The following is a 16,738-nucleotide window of genomic DNA, read 5'->3' as shown; positions in this document are numbered from 1 at the left end:
TTATGTACTTTACAGAAAGCATCCACATCTATCAGTGGAACAGTATCTTGTGAAAAACACTTGCCTGATTGCTGTGTCTTCCCTTATACAGACAAAAGAAAGCTCTAAATGACAAATTTTGGCCACAACCAAAATCATGCAGCAATCAAAACTGAACATTTTTAAGAACTAAGACAGAAAAATCAGAAATCATCAAGAGAGCATCATAGTAACAGATGGGCTATGTAAAGGTTTTATTTTTTATTTACAGCAAATATATTACAGTAAAAAAGGTTAACATGACTTGTGGTTGTGGAGGGATGGTACATATGCATACATCAAAAAGGTTTCATTTTCTTGGCACTAACTGAACTGAATACAAGGATTCAACACAAAAATAAGAAACAGAACATTTATTAGGCAAACTCTAACTGTACACATCTGCAACTGGGGTTTCAATGCAATCCAAAGAACACAAACAAGTCATCAGGATGGCAAAGACTTTTTTGATGAGCATGTTGAACCCTCAAGACAAGGCTGTCTGGCACCATTTAAAAGTTGCTGTACTGAACACACTGATTTTAAAGAAATGTCACAGATGATTAAGACACTGAAAATGCACTCAGCACAGTGAAGAAGCCCATTACTTTCCTTATTTCTTTTCCTACTCCCACAGTACCAGAGTGTTAAAAGGCTGCATGGCAGGCAAGCTGGGTGCAACAGCTGGAGAATTTTGCCTGTCAAGCAAAGTGACTTGCAGCAAGAGATGTGCTTTCTGCAGCAAACCCAATGATACACAGCTTGTGTGGCTGCAAGGAAGATCATCTAAGAATACCAAATGTTGAAGCCTTATAAGCTCTTTACATCATAATCAGAATCCTGAGAAAAAGCAGGATCCAAATTACTCCAAGTGAATTTGGGCTTACTTACACACAACAAAATTGTCCAGATATACCAACAGTAGTAAACAGAGTTAATGCAGTGTTAATCCTTTTACATTTTAATGACTAGCTATAAAAACAGAAACTAGCATGTTCGAATCTGTTTACATTTCCTGAGCTTAGTTAAATGAAGAAGGAATGAACGTTACAAAAATCCCGGTAAGTCACCAATAAATTAAAAATGTACATAACCACTATAGCTTAAGAAGCTCAGAGTGAAGTCTGCCTATCCAATATCCTTTCTTTAGGAATCCTGTACAGAAGTCATGCCATTAACTTCACCAGCAATACTGAGATGCTATGGAATTGTAGGTCTTTTTTTTTTTTCCCTTGCTCTTCCAGCAGATTGCCTGATGGCCTTTCCTAATCAAATCATATGAGAGCATTCAAAAACTGCAACCCTCTACTTGCAGTGCACAAAACAATGTTCTCAGCAACACAATGTACTACTGAAATTCAAATTTCCTAGCTGCGTTTATTTGGGTATGCTCTCAGCTCACACACAACACCACCACCCTGGCAGCAGGTTTGGTGTCCTTTGGGGGAACAAAGCAGGAGACTGCAGGGAAGACCCTCAGCAATATCCATCTTAGCCCATCTTAGAGGTTTCTTTAAGAGCCAAAATCTTGCATTTGAGAAAAGCACTCGACCTACATGAGTCATACACATGTTTATTTATGCATGTTTATTTCCTGCATAGAGAATACTGTGTACCTTGGAATAAAACCCAAGTCTTGAGAATATACTGAGAGTATATTTGTAGCAGTGCTATGGAAGATTAGTTCAAACCCAAACAATCAAACTCAACGGTCTCAAAGACTTGCAGAGCACAAACTTTGATAAAACAAACCACTTTTTAGAAAACTGTCTGCTTATAGCATACTTCTATTTTATGGTGTAGATAAAAGAGAGGTAGAAAGGTTTATCTCCTCAGTATCAGTTTCTGTGCAGTACTTATAAAATGTCAGAAAAAAAAATCTATAGTTTTTCAGTGAAAATGCCAGCTTTTCTCCTAAGAATTATAAGGAATCTCTTCTTTCCACTTAAGTGCTGTAAACGAAGTAACTGGAATCTGGTTCAGAAGAGCTTTTCCTTCCAGTAGCCTTACCACACCAATTTTGTTACCAAGTTCTGCTTCTAAGAAGTCATTACAGAAATACTCCTATACAGGGCTCAAAAATCCCACACAGATACAATCCACCAAGGCATATTTACCAGCCAAATAGTATCAAGTCTGCTCCTAAAAAAAGCACTCACTCTTGCTTGACTTGCATGATCCAAGCTACCAAGAGGGACAGAGAAGAATGGAAGTATGGAAGGCTGTGTGCCCTTCCCCTCTTTGGTGATGACCTCAGATGTGAGCACCATCATCACCCTGTCTGGCAGAGCATCCTGAAGCAGCTTCTCTTCCTGCCACAATCCAATCTCTGTAGCAGGAGGATGGATGGTGCTTTAGTAACGAGCACTCCTGAAAAAAGGTAGGAAGGAAGACCCGACCAGGAGACACAGCTGAACAGAAACTGTGCTGGTAAGATAAATATCCATCTTGCCCTGGTGTTAGGAGAAGCCTGCAGCACTACAGTTTTCCTGATTGTCACCAGATAAGGGAGAGAGATGGAAACATCAGCTGCAGACATCCAGAGTGTGATCCAGAGTGCCGTGCATTTCCCACGGAGCCGAGAGCCTCAGCCCAGCAGTGCCAGGGGAAGGCAGGTCAGAGGCACCAGGGTGGGATCTGCCCACAGGGCCTCCACTCCTGACCCCTGCTCTCATGGCACTGCCAGAACTGATCTATCTGTGACAGAGGACCTGCCTGCTGACATTTCAGGGCACACAGGGCTGGAGCTCCAGCTTTATTCACATAGCAACGACTGTTCAAGGATGGGATTTGAGCCATGAAAGTCAGGCTGCTGCATGGTGACCTTTAATTTACCCAGTGAATGCTAAGCAAATTACATTAAATTAAATTCAGTCAAAGCAGATGCTAGCTTATTTATTAAAAAGCTCAGCTTTCCCTTTCTTTCAACTGGTTTTAGAGACCAGCAGCTCTTGGGAGCAGACTTTCACTCTAAGTCAGGCAAGAGCAGCTCCACAGAGATGGCCTTAGTGACTCTCCTGCAGCAAAACACCAGCCTAAAGAAGACCTGGCTTTGCCTAAGGATGTCCAGCAACAGCTCATGAACACAGCATCTTTGCCTCCTTCCTCCCTGCATTTCCTACCCAACCCAGGTGTTCTCCCTCCTTCCACAAAAACCACACCAGACTCACAATGGAAGACAATTCTTCATTGCCTTCTACTGCCAGATATTTTAAGAAATCTATGAATTTACTAATATAAAGAAGTACTTACTCTGTTTCAGAAAACCAGTACTGCTCTGCAAATATATAACTTATCATTAACTTTTGACAGGGTTGGGTAAGGGAACTCGTATACAGCAACATGGTCACATTCACAATCCAGGTTGGAAACATTTCCTTCTGTCACTTGTAGCACGATGAGACTGACTAATTTTCCTGTACTCAAATAATCAACAGGCCCTGTCCTCCAACCTGCTCCCTCCCTTTCAGCAGTATGCCTAAAAGCAGTCACATAAATAAGAGATGTGCTGCTTTCAGCCACACAGGCTTCATGCACAGTCTGTTTTGTCTCTTTTCTTTTGTTCTCTGGAAACATTACTCTCATTAATTTAATTCTCCAACTATGATCCACCAAAATAAAAATAAATTCAAGTAGGAATCCAAACTGGTTATTGCTGGGTTATGGGTCAATGTAAACTGACCAGACCCAATGCCAACCTCGAATTCACTTTACAAAAGTCAGGATTGTTTGATTACATTTGCTGACCATAGACAGCTTCTTTCACTATTCATACAGCTTGAAGACCAAAGATTTGCTGAGAACAAGACACAGTCCATGTACCCTGGAAGTAAATGGAGCTAATAGCCATCATCTTCATCCATATCACAGCCATAATCTGAAACACACAAAGACAAGGGCATATAAAAATGCAAATATTCTGGGTAGATGGAAGACACAATAGAAGTATTGCTTCTTTAAGGTTGTTTTCCTGCTATGTAACTACAGGATAAGTTTTGCCTTAGGCAAGCATTTTAAAAATCATCTATTTTCTTAGGCCTAAATAAGTTCTTGCATGTACTTCCCTCAATGAAATAAAATTATTTTTAAGCATGTATGTGTAAATATCTCCTCTCACTTGTCACTAGACTCTCCTTTAGGAATACTTGGCACACGTGTATGTGAAATACTTGGTTTAATTTAGAGGCTAAGGTGATCAAGCCTGATTGTCACAAGTGACTTGGCACAGAGTGGCTGATAAGCAGCAGCATTACATTTACAAGTAGGCACGTTTTTCACTAGATACAGGCACCAAGGAAAAAGCTGGTTTGTTTATATTATTCATGGATTTATGAGCTGAAATTGCAAGGGTTCAGAGATAGCTCAGAGTTCCCATCAACATCAAAAGAGTCATGGAACAAATCCTAACCCAGGCATCTGACTCAGATCTCCCTTATCTTCTTACTTCTGGACTTAAAATTTTTGGTCAGATTTTTTAATCCAATTTTATTTTCTTAATGCTGAGTGCAAAGACTGTGTGCTGTGTGTCAGAAGGCAAGTCTGTATGTTTCTAATGCACCTATTTCTCTTCTGTGTGCTTCTGAATGCACTGACACAGATACTTTCTGTAATGTAGATGAACCTATGGATAATTATTGCATATGAGCACTGAGGAAAGTTAAATTTCATATTCCAAATCCAATACAGGGCAACGTCTCACCCAAAGAGACAAGCAAATGCTCAAAAGCAGAATTAAGTGTAATCTATAATGATTTGTGTAGAATGGGTGAAGTTCACCATCTGTAATTCATGTTGTTATTCCAGGCAGGCAGGTCTAAAATCCACAGAGAAAGCAGCTAGGAAAGAGTTATTTTCTGTTCTGAACAGCTCTGTACACCTGCATTCGAATTCTGGGAATACTCCTTTCCTTTTCCTTTTTATTTTTATTTTTTAACTCTAATTTTTCAGCTGTTGTGCAGGCCAGACAGGGAGTAGTGGAATGTTCTCAGAATGGTTCAAAATTAGTAACATTTACAAAGAAAAAAAACTCAGTGACCTTTATTCTATTTTTGTGGGGGGTTTATTAATAAACATAAACCCACCCTCCCCCACATGGATGCCTTTTCTTGGGAACGTTATTCTAATAATAAATGCAGGCAACAAACTGTTTTTCCTACAGTTCAGCAATTATTTTCCAGCAGGGAAATCAATTTAAAAGCAACAGACACTTTTGTGAAATGTATACATATTGTCCATGAAAGCTAAATGAATAGTGAAGGAAAGATTATTGCAGTAAATAACATTTCACTAGGAAACGTATTCCCATCTTGCGTCTTCACAACCCATAATTAGCAGCTCCCATTTTAAAAATAATTTTGTGTGTTTTCAAAGCCTAACTTCTAAAGGGAAGTTTTTAATAAAGGATAAATGTGGATGTGTCCAGCTAGGAAAAACCACAGTGGAGAGGAGACTGCCTTTTCCTGCCAACAAAGAAATCTAATTAAACCAGTGGCTTTGCTGGGTAACCCAAAGAAATGAGCACACATCTGTGTACCATACATGCACCACCAATGCCATTCCTGCACTTGGGAACAACTTCTTCCTCCCAACACCTTCCCCAGAAACAGAGTGGGGAGATTGGTTGTGTTTTGAGCTGGACAGACACGTCCCCAGGGCTCATGGACAACTTGGACATCACTGCAGCCTCCACAGAGGAGGCACAAGGAGAAGGGAGGAGAGGCTCAGGGGGCCCCAGGCACTGCTAATGGAGGGGTTACTGAGCTAACTAACTCCTCAGATCCACCTTAATAAACCTTATTCTGGAAAACACCCCACACTTCAGTTTGTTCTTGGGAAGCCCTCTCAGCCTAAAGCTCGAGATGCAAACTTTTCTCAGGAGGAGTCTCCAAGGGCGATCCCAGGCTTCCCACAGGAACAGGCAATGCTGAAAAGGCAGCAGGAGCTCTGGGACAGGGACAAGCAGGGGAACCCTGTGTGTCCCCAGCCCTGCAAGGACAAAGCCCACAGCAGCAGAGATGGTACCCCCAGCTCACCATTTCCTCCCATTAACTGCAAGGCGCTCATGCAGTGATCTTCATCTTCCTCTACCTCTTCCTCTTCCACCTCTTCATCAGGGTTGTAAGCTACTGGGCCACTCTCCACAAGCACAGCTGCTGGCTTTTCTACATCAGAGGCTTCAGCCTGTGCATTTGGAAAGGTAACCTGCACAAAAGAAGAGACAACAGTAGAACAGCCCTTCCTTTGGCCCAACATTTGTACAGAACTTTAGCAGCTTCCAAACAATAGGGACAGGAGACACAGAAGCTCATGTCCAGTGCTACAGGTTCAGCTGTTCTAATGGAAGTCTGAATGAAAGTCAGGCAAAACCATCCAGCTTTCACTTAGTCCAGAACCAGCAACTGAAATATCCTGTAATGATAACAGCAGAACAAGGATTCTCTGGCAAGCACAAGAGGAGGAGAAATTTGGGAGCAAAGGCTCCTCAGTAGAGCTCTGTGGGAAAACTTAAACCTCTCCCACGGTGTGCTCAACTCACATCAGGCCTATTACAAAATAACAACGTTATTGACAATTTAATGATAGCAAAAATGTACCCTTCAAATCAGAAAAAGCCCAACATGTATTAGTTTTGACAGCTCTGGTTGGATTTATTTGGCGGCGCGATGAGCTGTGGAACAAATAGCACTCTGTAGACAGCACTTAATGTGATGGCAGAGCACTCAGCTGATAATACACACTGGCACCTGTGCCATTACCTGTGGAATTCAGCAGAATAATGATCTCCAAACACTACCTTGGGAATCAATCATGGATGGGACCTGTTCTGGACGTGGTCCTCCCCAGCTGCTCCAAGGTTAGGCAGGACACAGCACGGAGGGAGAGAAAGGGCAGCACCACAAGGGAACAGAGGTGAATTTGGAGCAGGTAATGCTGTCTTTGGCTCACTAAGGAGAGATCTGGGAACAGGGTAGGAAGCAGCAACAAAGCCTGTACCAGCACAGCCCAGGCTCTGCTCTTTCTGCTCTTTCTTCTCATTTTCATGGTGTGCTCAGTCTGGAGCTCCAACTCCTTCTCTCATCCAAGGAAGAAACATCACAGGAGCTTTACCTCCATCAGCTCTGTAATAGGGTACTTTCCACACACACTCTGTACTTGGACTGTTGGGGTTCAGACATTAGAGCCCACGGCACACAAAACCAGCCAATTAGCAACTGGAAGAACCCTAAAGATTATTCATGAATGCTGTGTTGTCATGTGAAGAATTCTGAGAAGGGAATATTGACAGTACCTGGCACCAGCCAGCTGTAACCAGCATGAGTCACCTTCCCTAGTAAGAAAGATGGAAACTCTTCCTTGGAAGGACCAGTTGTGAAGTGCTTCTAAAAATGAATGGTCCAAAGGAGACCAAAAAACCCCAACTCCTCTGGTCTAAACCATGAGAAAAGTGCCACAGTGCTCTAGGTTTTAAATTACATACATAACTATGTACTGCTGCATGTTCTTCAATTCCATTGACAGCAAGCTCTGATAAAATGCTGCAGTTTATTTTTATTTATTTATTTATTTATAAATGCATTTACTTGGGATGCAGTAGCTCCCAGAATCCCTGTAACTCCAGGCACTTCAGAGATACACCGTAAGAGAAAATCCCTGTACCAGAAAGTTGGTAGTCTAATTATTCAAACATCAAAGCTGCTCCTGAACTTGTCATACACCATGACAGTCAACCTAAAGAATCTGCCTGAGTTTTTCAAAGTCACCTCAGGGTTTGCTCCAACAGCTCATTAATAGGTCAAAAGACACCCATTAATTTTAACAGAAAATCAAGTATTTAGATATTCGGATCAGTCAAAGACAGGTTTTCATTATTTTTTAATGCTCAAATTAATCATATTATTTAGAGGAACTTCCCTCCAGTTTATATTTCCTACCACTGCTTTTACCTCTGTGATCAAATTGAGCCCATCTTGGTATAAGCAGAAATGGACACAAGAGTTTGAAACAAATCAGCATCATAATATACATCAATTTGTATGTTTAAAAGTATCCATCTGCTCTGAAAAAGTGGGTGAATATAAAGGAGCTACAATTGAGTCATTATTTTTTAAAATTGCTCCATGCTAATTAAAATGTGACCTTCTTCTAATTATCATGTCCACTTCCAGACTGCTGTACTTCTAAAAATGTGCAGAGTTTTCTAATGAGCATAGAATAAGAAGTGAAAATGTATTTCCCTAGGCAGGATATCAAACTGTTTCTGAAAATCAATGACTTTTAGTCATGTTAAAAAAAAAGGCAGTCAAACAACACCTTTAAATAGAACTTCCTGAATTCACTTCCAGACATCCTGGACTGGAGTTTGGCACTTAGCTTTATGTATGGATGGGCAATTGCCAAATGTGTTAAACTACCCAAGGGAACTGCTTCACTTTCAGAAGGGTGTCAGTGTCACACATTCATGGGCAAGAGGGACAAATCCCTTTGGTATACTGAATTTTTAGATATGCAGTAGACAGTTTGTTGTATACAAAATGCCGGTGAATATTTTGTACAGTGTGAAATTAATAGTGAAAGAAAGCAGCCATCATTGTTATCTGGTTTCACTGAAAATAATAATGATCTGAAAATAATCATGATCCCTTTGGGAGGTGCACAAAGGCACCCAAGGAGGGCTTCTGGCAGTGGCCAGTTACCAGCACCAACTTTTCTGTGGCACTATTACATTTTCAAACTAGACAAACAAAGCAGGAGTAAGCCAGGCTGGATAGGGTAAGCTCTTTCCACACTGGTCCCTGACAGAAGCCCAGCCCATCCCTGGGGTCGGCTGTGGCTGCACAAAAGTGGAGTTTGCAAAGTTCTTCCCTGTGAGGACAGTCCAAGTGCTGAGAAAGAGGCATGAGCTCTGCCCCCTCCTACTCCTCCTGACCATTTATTTGACATGGACCTTTTTAGATGCTTGCAGGGAGTTTTCTCTTTTTTGCTATCCACATCATGAGGCTGTGCTAATGTTCCTGATGGATAAGTAAGGCAAATCTAGGTTAAAAAACATCCAATCTCAGCTTTGCAGTGTTCACAGTAACCAATGCCTGGCCTGATCAGACAAACAAGACTGATTTTTTTTTTACCTTTATCTACCACATGACCAGAGCTAGGCTGAAAATAGCTTGTGGGAATTTCCAAACTCAACCTGTTGCACCAGGTTGGAGAAGTGCTGGACTTTTCTTACCTCTTCAGTGGCAGCCTTCTTAGCAAACTGGGTTGAAATCAAGGGTCTTAATCTGCAAAGAAAGAAAGAAAAAAATGCTGAACATCAGAAGAGTTGCACAAGAGTTTGACACAGAGTATTCATTCTCCAAACAGTGAAAGCACTTTGCTAGTGTTATGTTGTGCAATTACTTTTTTAATGATTTAAGATAAAGAGCAGAGAGCCACAAATGCCACGATAATTAACACACACACGTTCCCTTGGAAGAGTCTGTCCCAGATCAAGGTAGCAATAAAAGATGCCAGCACAGTAGCAAAACCTCACCTCAAACTGCAGCCCCAGCTTCTCCCCAAGGTCTTTGAAATAGCTGCGTTTGTCACATTTTACAAAAATCAAAAGAAAACTGATTTTTGGAAGAATGCAGACATGGCAAGACTAGGCCACACTCTGATTACTGGTCTGCAATTGCTTCTCTGCAAGTGATGATACACAGAGGATACCAGTAAGATTATACATGCAGGACACCATAACCATCACAGGCAAGAAGTTAACATCCAGCTACAGAAATAATAAAAAAAATACCCAGGGACCCATGAGAAATGACAGAAATTGAACATAAACATTTTTAAAAACTCTGCATCAGATGTGAAAGAGACCTGCATCAGGGAGAAGAGCTGATCAGTATAACTTTACAGCTAAGTGTTAAATATTATTATTTCTGAAAAGCATTTCATAGTCTGTTGTTTCCTCACTGCCAAGGAGGCTGTTCTCAATCCATCATTTAGTGTTACTTTCTGGTCTCTCCAGCTCATCTAGATGTATCTAGTCACAAAGAGGATGACTTGCTTTCCACAGAAACGCTGCTCAGACAGCTCCTCAAGCACGTCTTTTAACCAAGTCTAGGCAAACAACTTAATGAATACCAATTTATGCCTCCAGAGATACAGTCTTTTATGATAAGCAGTATTTTACTCTCATTTTTCTCTTAGTCATTCCTCCTTGTTAACACACAGAAACTTGTTGTTTTCTTACTTATTTATTTATTTCAAATAATCAGCAGGAGGAAACAAAACCCCAGAGAATGAGCAGGGGAGACTCAGATCATTATCTCTGATGGTGGAGACAATATTAAAATACAAGATATTAGCTAAGCTCCAGAAAGGTTCAAAAACTGATCACCTCTGAAATGCTTTGCAGGACCCAAAAGGCATTTCAGCAACTCAAGTAATTGAAGGTGCCTCCTCCTAGAAGATGATCAAAAGAGGCTAAGGGAATGTTTCAGGAGCAGTGCCACTGAAGAATCCAGAACACATAATTCTGCTACAGATACTTCTTGTCATATTACAAAGAATTTCAAGAAAGAGAGTCACTTGACCTACATAAATATCTACTACTTACAAATCCTGGTTGATTTCTGGGATCAGAGAGATTATATTTGAAAACATGGACACAATCCTCCCTATGTGCTCAGCCTTCTCTTTCCTTATCTAACCCAACTGCAGAGTTTTCACATTTAAATGCTGCCAAGGAGCAGGGACACCTTCAGCCTGACCAGGTTGCTCAGAGCCTGTCCAACCTGACCCTGGATGTTTCCAGGGACAGGGAATCCACCACCTCTCTGGGCCTCTGCCATTGTCTCACCACCCTCACAACAAAAAAATTTCTTCCTTAATTCCTGAGATTTGAGAGCACCTACCTACTTTCAATCACTGTTTTCCAAAAAATCACCCTGTTTGGATGCTTACAAAAATACGGATGCAGCAAAGCCAAAAGGTTGCATAGCTGAAGGATTCTAATTACCAAACAGGTTGTGTTTCATTGACATGACTGAAAAACACCCAACATTGGTAAGAAATTAAAGACTTTTATTTTAAATTCATAGTCATGATTATTGTAATTAACGTTGTACCAAAGATAGCACCCTTTCCCTCCTGCTACCCAAAGACATCAGACCTCCCTGGAGCACCCTGAAAATATTTCCTCCCCCCAATTAAAATCAAGCTGTTGAGTAAGACTCACAAGGTAATCAGAAACTGCTGACATTTCTTTTAGAGCAAATTATACATGTGCTCACACAGTGAAGAAAACAATCACAGCTACAGGAAGCAGAGTAAACATTCCAGTTTCATTTTAATTAAAATGGTCCCCTAATGAAAATAAAAAGATTCACGTTTATGAAAAGCCTATTTGGAAAAACTTTAGTGCTACATCCAAGAACCCTTCCATACCATTTCTCAGCAGCAAGGGATCCTCACACCCAAACTGAAATTAAAGCTGTATTTCTGTTCCACGAGAGCCACTCACAACGTGCTCATCTTCACTTCCTTACTACAAACACAGCTCTGCCATGATTTGGCAATACAGTTTCTCTCTCAGCTTAGTGTAAAATGCATCCAGGAGCAGTGGGGTGGATCCTGCTCCTGCCAGGGATGGTCAGCACCTGCTGCAGGCCAGATCCAAGGGTGGATCTCATCACCTGGGTGACTGGCTCAGCCCACTGCCCCTCCATACTACCTGCTTCCTAAAACACTAACCACGACACTGGAAAAAGGTAAAACCGTCACAAAAACTTATTTCCCTGCTGAAATAACAGCTTTGATTCAAAATACAGCTATAAAAGTTATAAATACATAACCCCCTTGGCTCTCCTTATGCCTAGGGAGAGCCTTACTATTACAGTACAAAACCATTTAAGAAGGTTTTATAGTTGGGGGTGTTGCTTTGTTTCTTAAATGCCCCAATGTCCTGACCTCCTTAAACCAGAGCAGCTGCTGCCACACCAGCCATATGGAGCAATAAATTACTGGCTGCCATGGCTACAGATACAGGCTCCTTCTGCTGTCTGGCTGCACCTCAGAGGGTGGAAAAAAGTGTCTTCATGGAAAAGCACAACCCCTTTTGAGGCTGGGACAGGTCTGAGTATTAATGATCAAAAAGCACCTTGAAAAAATAAGTAATTGAAGTGTCTTATCCAACTTTCACTGGGCATGACTCAACCTCTGTAGAAGTCTACCAAGGGACACACATGCACAGAAGAAAGATCCTGTCCATCAAAGTCCAGACTGAATTAGAGGTTCACTAATTCAATAAATAGCTCAATAAATAATAACAGCCTACATTAAAGTATAATTCCATTTATCCTGAAGTGACAGCGGCATCAATTTAAAATGTAATGTTGTGACTGGGAAATAATGGGGCTCCTGGTCTTCCAAAGTGTGTCAGTTGTCGTTCACTATTTATGATGACTTCCAGTTTGGGGCATTTTCCTTTTGAACTTTGCAAATTAACACAGTACCTTGTGGGAGGGAAAAACAGAACAAGCAACTTTCTGAACAGCAATGTGATCCGTAAAAGGGGATAAAAAAGATTTCACACAGCCCCAAGTGTGTTACATCCACACTTCAAACTACTTCAAAAATTATGCAGATCTACTAATGCTCATGTCAGCCAACACACATAACACTGGAAGCAGATTATCTTGACATGTTTGTGACAAAAACTAATGGCATGGTACAAGGCATCAGAGGCTGCTCCCTGCCGAATCCGCTCCGCTCTCAGCTGAGATGTGCACGATAACGTCTGGGTTTGTCCTCCAGCTTAACAATTTAAAAGAAGATTCAATATAATAGCTCCTGACAGGGCTGGAGATCACACAGACTGAACTTTCAAAGTGTTTTTCTCTGCAAAACAAGCTGGCTGTGACAAAAAACAGTTTTTATTTTGCTTATTATTTAATAACAAAAGATTACACAGCATAGTACATAAAAGAGAAAGAGCAGCGAGAGGTAATAGACCCACCCCACTTGCATCAGACTGTTCATCCACCAAAAAGTTTGACAATACCATAACAATCTCCTCAGTGCAATCCTACAAGTAATTTGGAAACTCACCCAAAGCTCTTTTCTTACTGAATTTTAATTTAATCCACCCATGTAGGGAACATCTTATTGCTGCTTACCGCCCATACTAATTTTATACATGGATGGTCCCAGAATACACAATGGGAAGCAGAGAGGGAGCAGAGCCCACAGCCACAAGCCTGCAGTGTAATTATGCAGGTCACCCAAGACAACTGCCCATGAAACCTATATATCCATGCACAGGCCTTTCATGTGCAGGGACAGAAAAAACTATTGAGAAATGACTCAACAAGAGACAGGTCAGGTTCTCCACGCTGGCCGAGATCCTCCTCCCACCTGAGGCCAAATGGTTTTGCCTCAGGAGGTCAGTTTACTAGACATCTGTGTGAGAAGGAAATTAATATAAATGTTTACACAGGCTAAGAGTGCCCTTTAATTAGGTACCATCAATGTTATCCTTACTGGAAAGCTGGGAATTACCTCTCTGCAAGGATGTAAATCTCTTCTTGGAAACACAACAGCATCAGGAGACATTGCCTGCTGTCCTGCCATTGGGTCAGGACAAAGGGGTGACCCTCCCATACCTGGATGACTGCTGTTTTCCAGAGGGCAAAACAAAGGCTGCAATGACAACCATAACCCTGAAGCACTTCAGGGTTTGCACATCCAGCTGTGGATCCCACCATCTTCTACATCTGCTTCTGCCTGAGAGCCAGATGCTCACAGGAGCACTCGAGGGGAAATGGAGGCACACAGCCAAGGCCAGGGCTGGCTGTGACACCCATGGACAGCAGCATGATGCCCTGAACACAGGGGCTGGGGCTCAGGGTGCACTGCGCCTCCTCAGAAGTCCAGATACAACCACAGACACCATCATGCTCTGCAGAGTGACAAAGCACCTGTGATGCTCACATCTTGAAACCATGTGTGCCTGAACAAGAGGTAGGCAGGTGGTTTTGGCTTTCTCAAGACCAGGCTCTTCACCCTGTCCAGCTCACCATCACTGTGAAAGCCCCAAGGAGTTTCCCTGAATTGTTCCCCCAAGTGCCAGGGCTGCAGAGACCTCAGCTAATGGCAGAAAGACTCCAACTAAGAGCATGTCCAAACTGCAATAAGCTCAGCTCCCACACAGCCAGGTCCCTTTGGAGATGGCTCAGTGCTGCTGAGCAGATCTGAGATCTGCTGTACAGATGTGACTGATGGGCAGCAGGCAGGGTATGAACCCTCCTGGATACCAACAGACAGCTGAGCCAGTTCCTGCTAACTCTGCTCCAACATCCCTGTGTGAACTCCAACTCCACTAACAGACAGTGCCTTCATCCTGTTTCTGGGCAAGCAACACCACGGAAAGAGCCACTTCAAGCAGGAAAAAAGCAAACTGAAGTTGACACCAAAAACTAAAGTGAAATGAGGAATTGTTCCCACTTCTGATTCCCACTCAGTGCTCTTTCATGCCGGATCAGAGGAGCTTGGCTTTCATCAGTGCAGCACCAGACAACACAGCACTGAGAACATCCTCAGTGCTAATGAGAGCAGCCTCTCCCAGCAAACGCCTGAACTGAGCACTGAGGGACCAAAACTCGCAGGAGGAAACTGGAAAAGAGTAAGAATCTCTATCATTCACTAAGGAATAAATTTACCACTGAGGAACTAAGCACCTGCATCAGTCACCACGCAGGAACTTTGCTGGTGTGTCATGAGTTGAACACCTATTCCAGGCTTTTCAGAGAGGGGCAGGGGCCATAACATCTGTCTTCAATAACCCAGCTCAGAGTGGGCAATATTTTTCTGCATAGCTGCAACACCTTTTCCTCAGTCAGATGCTGGAAAACAGCAACTTGCTGTTCTTTCCACTGACTAAAGCAACAGCCTTTCAACAGCAAAAATGAAAAGAATGACATCTAAGGCCACCTCATTGGGACCAAATGAAATTATGCTTCTGCAGCAGATCCCAAACAATATCTCCACATATCTGCTCCTAAAGGAAATTGCTGCAGACCATGGGAAATTACAATTGCTTCAGGACAAGACAAGCTGACTGATCTAATATTTCTGGTTGACACACCTTCTTCCTGGGTTTGTCAATAAAGATACTGATGAGCTCATCTCTCCACAGGTCAGGAAAGTATTTAGCTGAAAATATGTTATTCCTTTCACCATGGAAATTTTTCCAGATGAAATGATGGCAGCAAGGCAAATCTGCACCTTGCTGAGAAAAGCTACTTAAAATAAGGAAGCTATGAAGCATTTTAATGAAGGTAAATGAGTAATCATAATGGTCTCAGTTAAGCAAGTCTAATGGCAGTGTCACTTTTAAAACATGGGCGTGAGACAACTCATGTGGTGACAATCCATATGCCTTAACTATCGTGTAGTGCAGTCTTTCAAATGGCAACAGTGCAGAATGCAACTGCTATGGCAGAAAGAGCCATTATTAGCAGATAAGGCAAATAAAAATAAATTTCAAACGGTGCTTGAAACTATAGTAACAAGAAGTGAAATTTTAAAAGTTAAATGAACACATTATCATCTCAACAGAAGGATTATACTATTGAAAAATTCTCAGCAGTAGCACCGCCGTCTGTTTCTGGTGCAAATGTATTTTTCTAGACTCAAGCAAGGAGGATTACAGATATTTGCTTTTGGACAAGTGTTTTGATCAATCTTAACCTCATGAAAGCTTCAAATGAGGCAAAAGATAAAAAGAAAACACCTTAGTAACCTGCAGTCTCTGGGAACAATTCATTGAGGTTGTTATACCCAGAGGTGATGCCAGATCGATCGCTGGATCTTCCCTGTTGACATTACAAGGACAAAAATCATGCCAGACAAAAGAGGAACTCACTTCTTCCACACTCTAGCAGCCTATACCACGGGGCAAATTCAGCTTCTCTCATCCACTTATGCAGGCAAAACTAATACTTCAGAATTCAGGCAACTACAGATTCATACAAGTAGTCCATCAAGGAATAAAGATGGATGACTGATTTTTTTTTCCTTGTGTCTGGTCTATTATACATTAAAGAACAATTTCACTGGCAGCCATCTGGAAATCAATGTATTACGAGCTTTATTTTATGATTACCAACATTCCCCTTCGTAACTCATTTCTAATTATAAGCAATAAATCATTCCTTCTTGCTTGTAATTTATAACAGCCAATTATGGCAAACCTCTTATTTAAATAGCAAATCTCACTGTAAAACATCACATATTTTGAGGTATGCACAGAACATCTAATGAGGGAGCCAAATGGTAGAACGATGATTTAATGTAGGTTTTGCAACCACCAAGAAGACACAAGTGGAAGAGTCCACCCTCCCCTGTGACCTGTACACACCAGAACTTTTCAAAACTGAAAGCACAGGCCTCATGTGCCTGACTTGATGTAGAGGAGAATTACATGCAGCAATAAGAGAGCCAGGACACAACTCAGGGAAGGCTGGTGTCAAGGATTCCCTTTACGTGTCAGGAAATGAATAAAGAGGCTGTGGCAGCAGAAGCTGTAGATTGGTTAAGTAAGAACTTCTGGGCAATGTCTAGTTTCATTTTAGGAACTAACAGTGAAAGAACACAGCTCTAAATTTAATATTTTGAAAAAACAACTCAAGTAGCCTTTCCCATGTCTGGATTTGTGTTTGAAACGAGCTGGCCT

General features: G+C 41.7%; 1 protein-coding gene across 1 annotated transcript in view; it reads right to left on the bottom strand.

Annotated features, from left to right (window-relative positions):
* Nucleotides 1-221: 221 nt before the first annotated feature.
* Nucleotides 222-16,738, bottom strand: part of BRF1 (BRF1 RNA polymerase III transcription initiation factor subunit) — a 173,215-nt gene continuing 156,698 nt past the window's right edge. Inside the window, exons 16-18 of the mRNA XM_063159797.1 lie at nt 9,245-9,296; nt 6,051-6,219; nt 222-3,895 (exon numbers count right to left, since the gene is read on the bottom strand). Of these exons, the coding sequence (XP_063015867.1) occupies nt 3,858-3,895; nt 6,051-6,219; nt 9,245-9,296 (259 nt within the window). The 3' untranslated portion in view covers nt 222-3,857. The remainder of the gene's footprint in view (nt 3,896-6,050; nt 6,220-9,244; nt 9,297-16,738) is intronic.

The sequence above is a fragment of the Melospiza melodia genome, chromosome 6 (assembly GCF_035770615.1).
Source record: "Melospiza melodia melodia isolate bMelMel2 chromosome 6, bMelMel2.pri, whole genome shotgun sequence".
In the NCBI taxonomy this organism is placed as follows: Eukaryota; Metazoa; Chordata; class Aves; order Passeriformes; family Passerellidae; genus Melospiza; species Melospiza melodia.
This window is presented reverse-complemented; position numbering and strand designations above follow the sequence as displayed.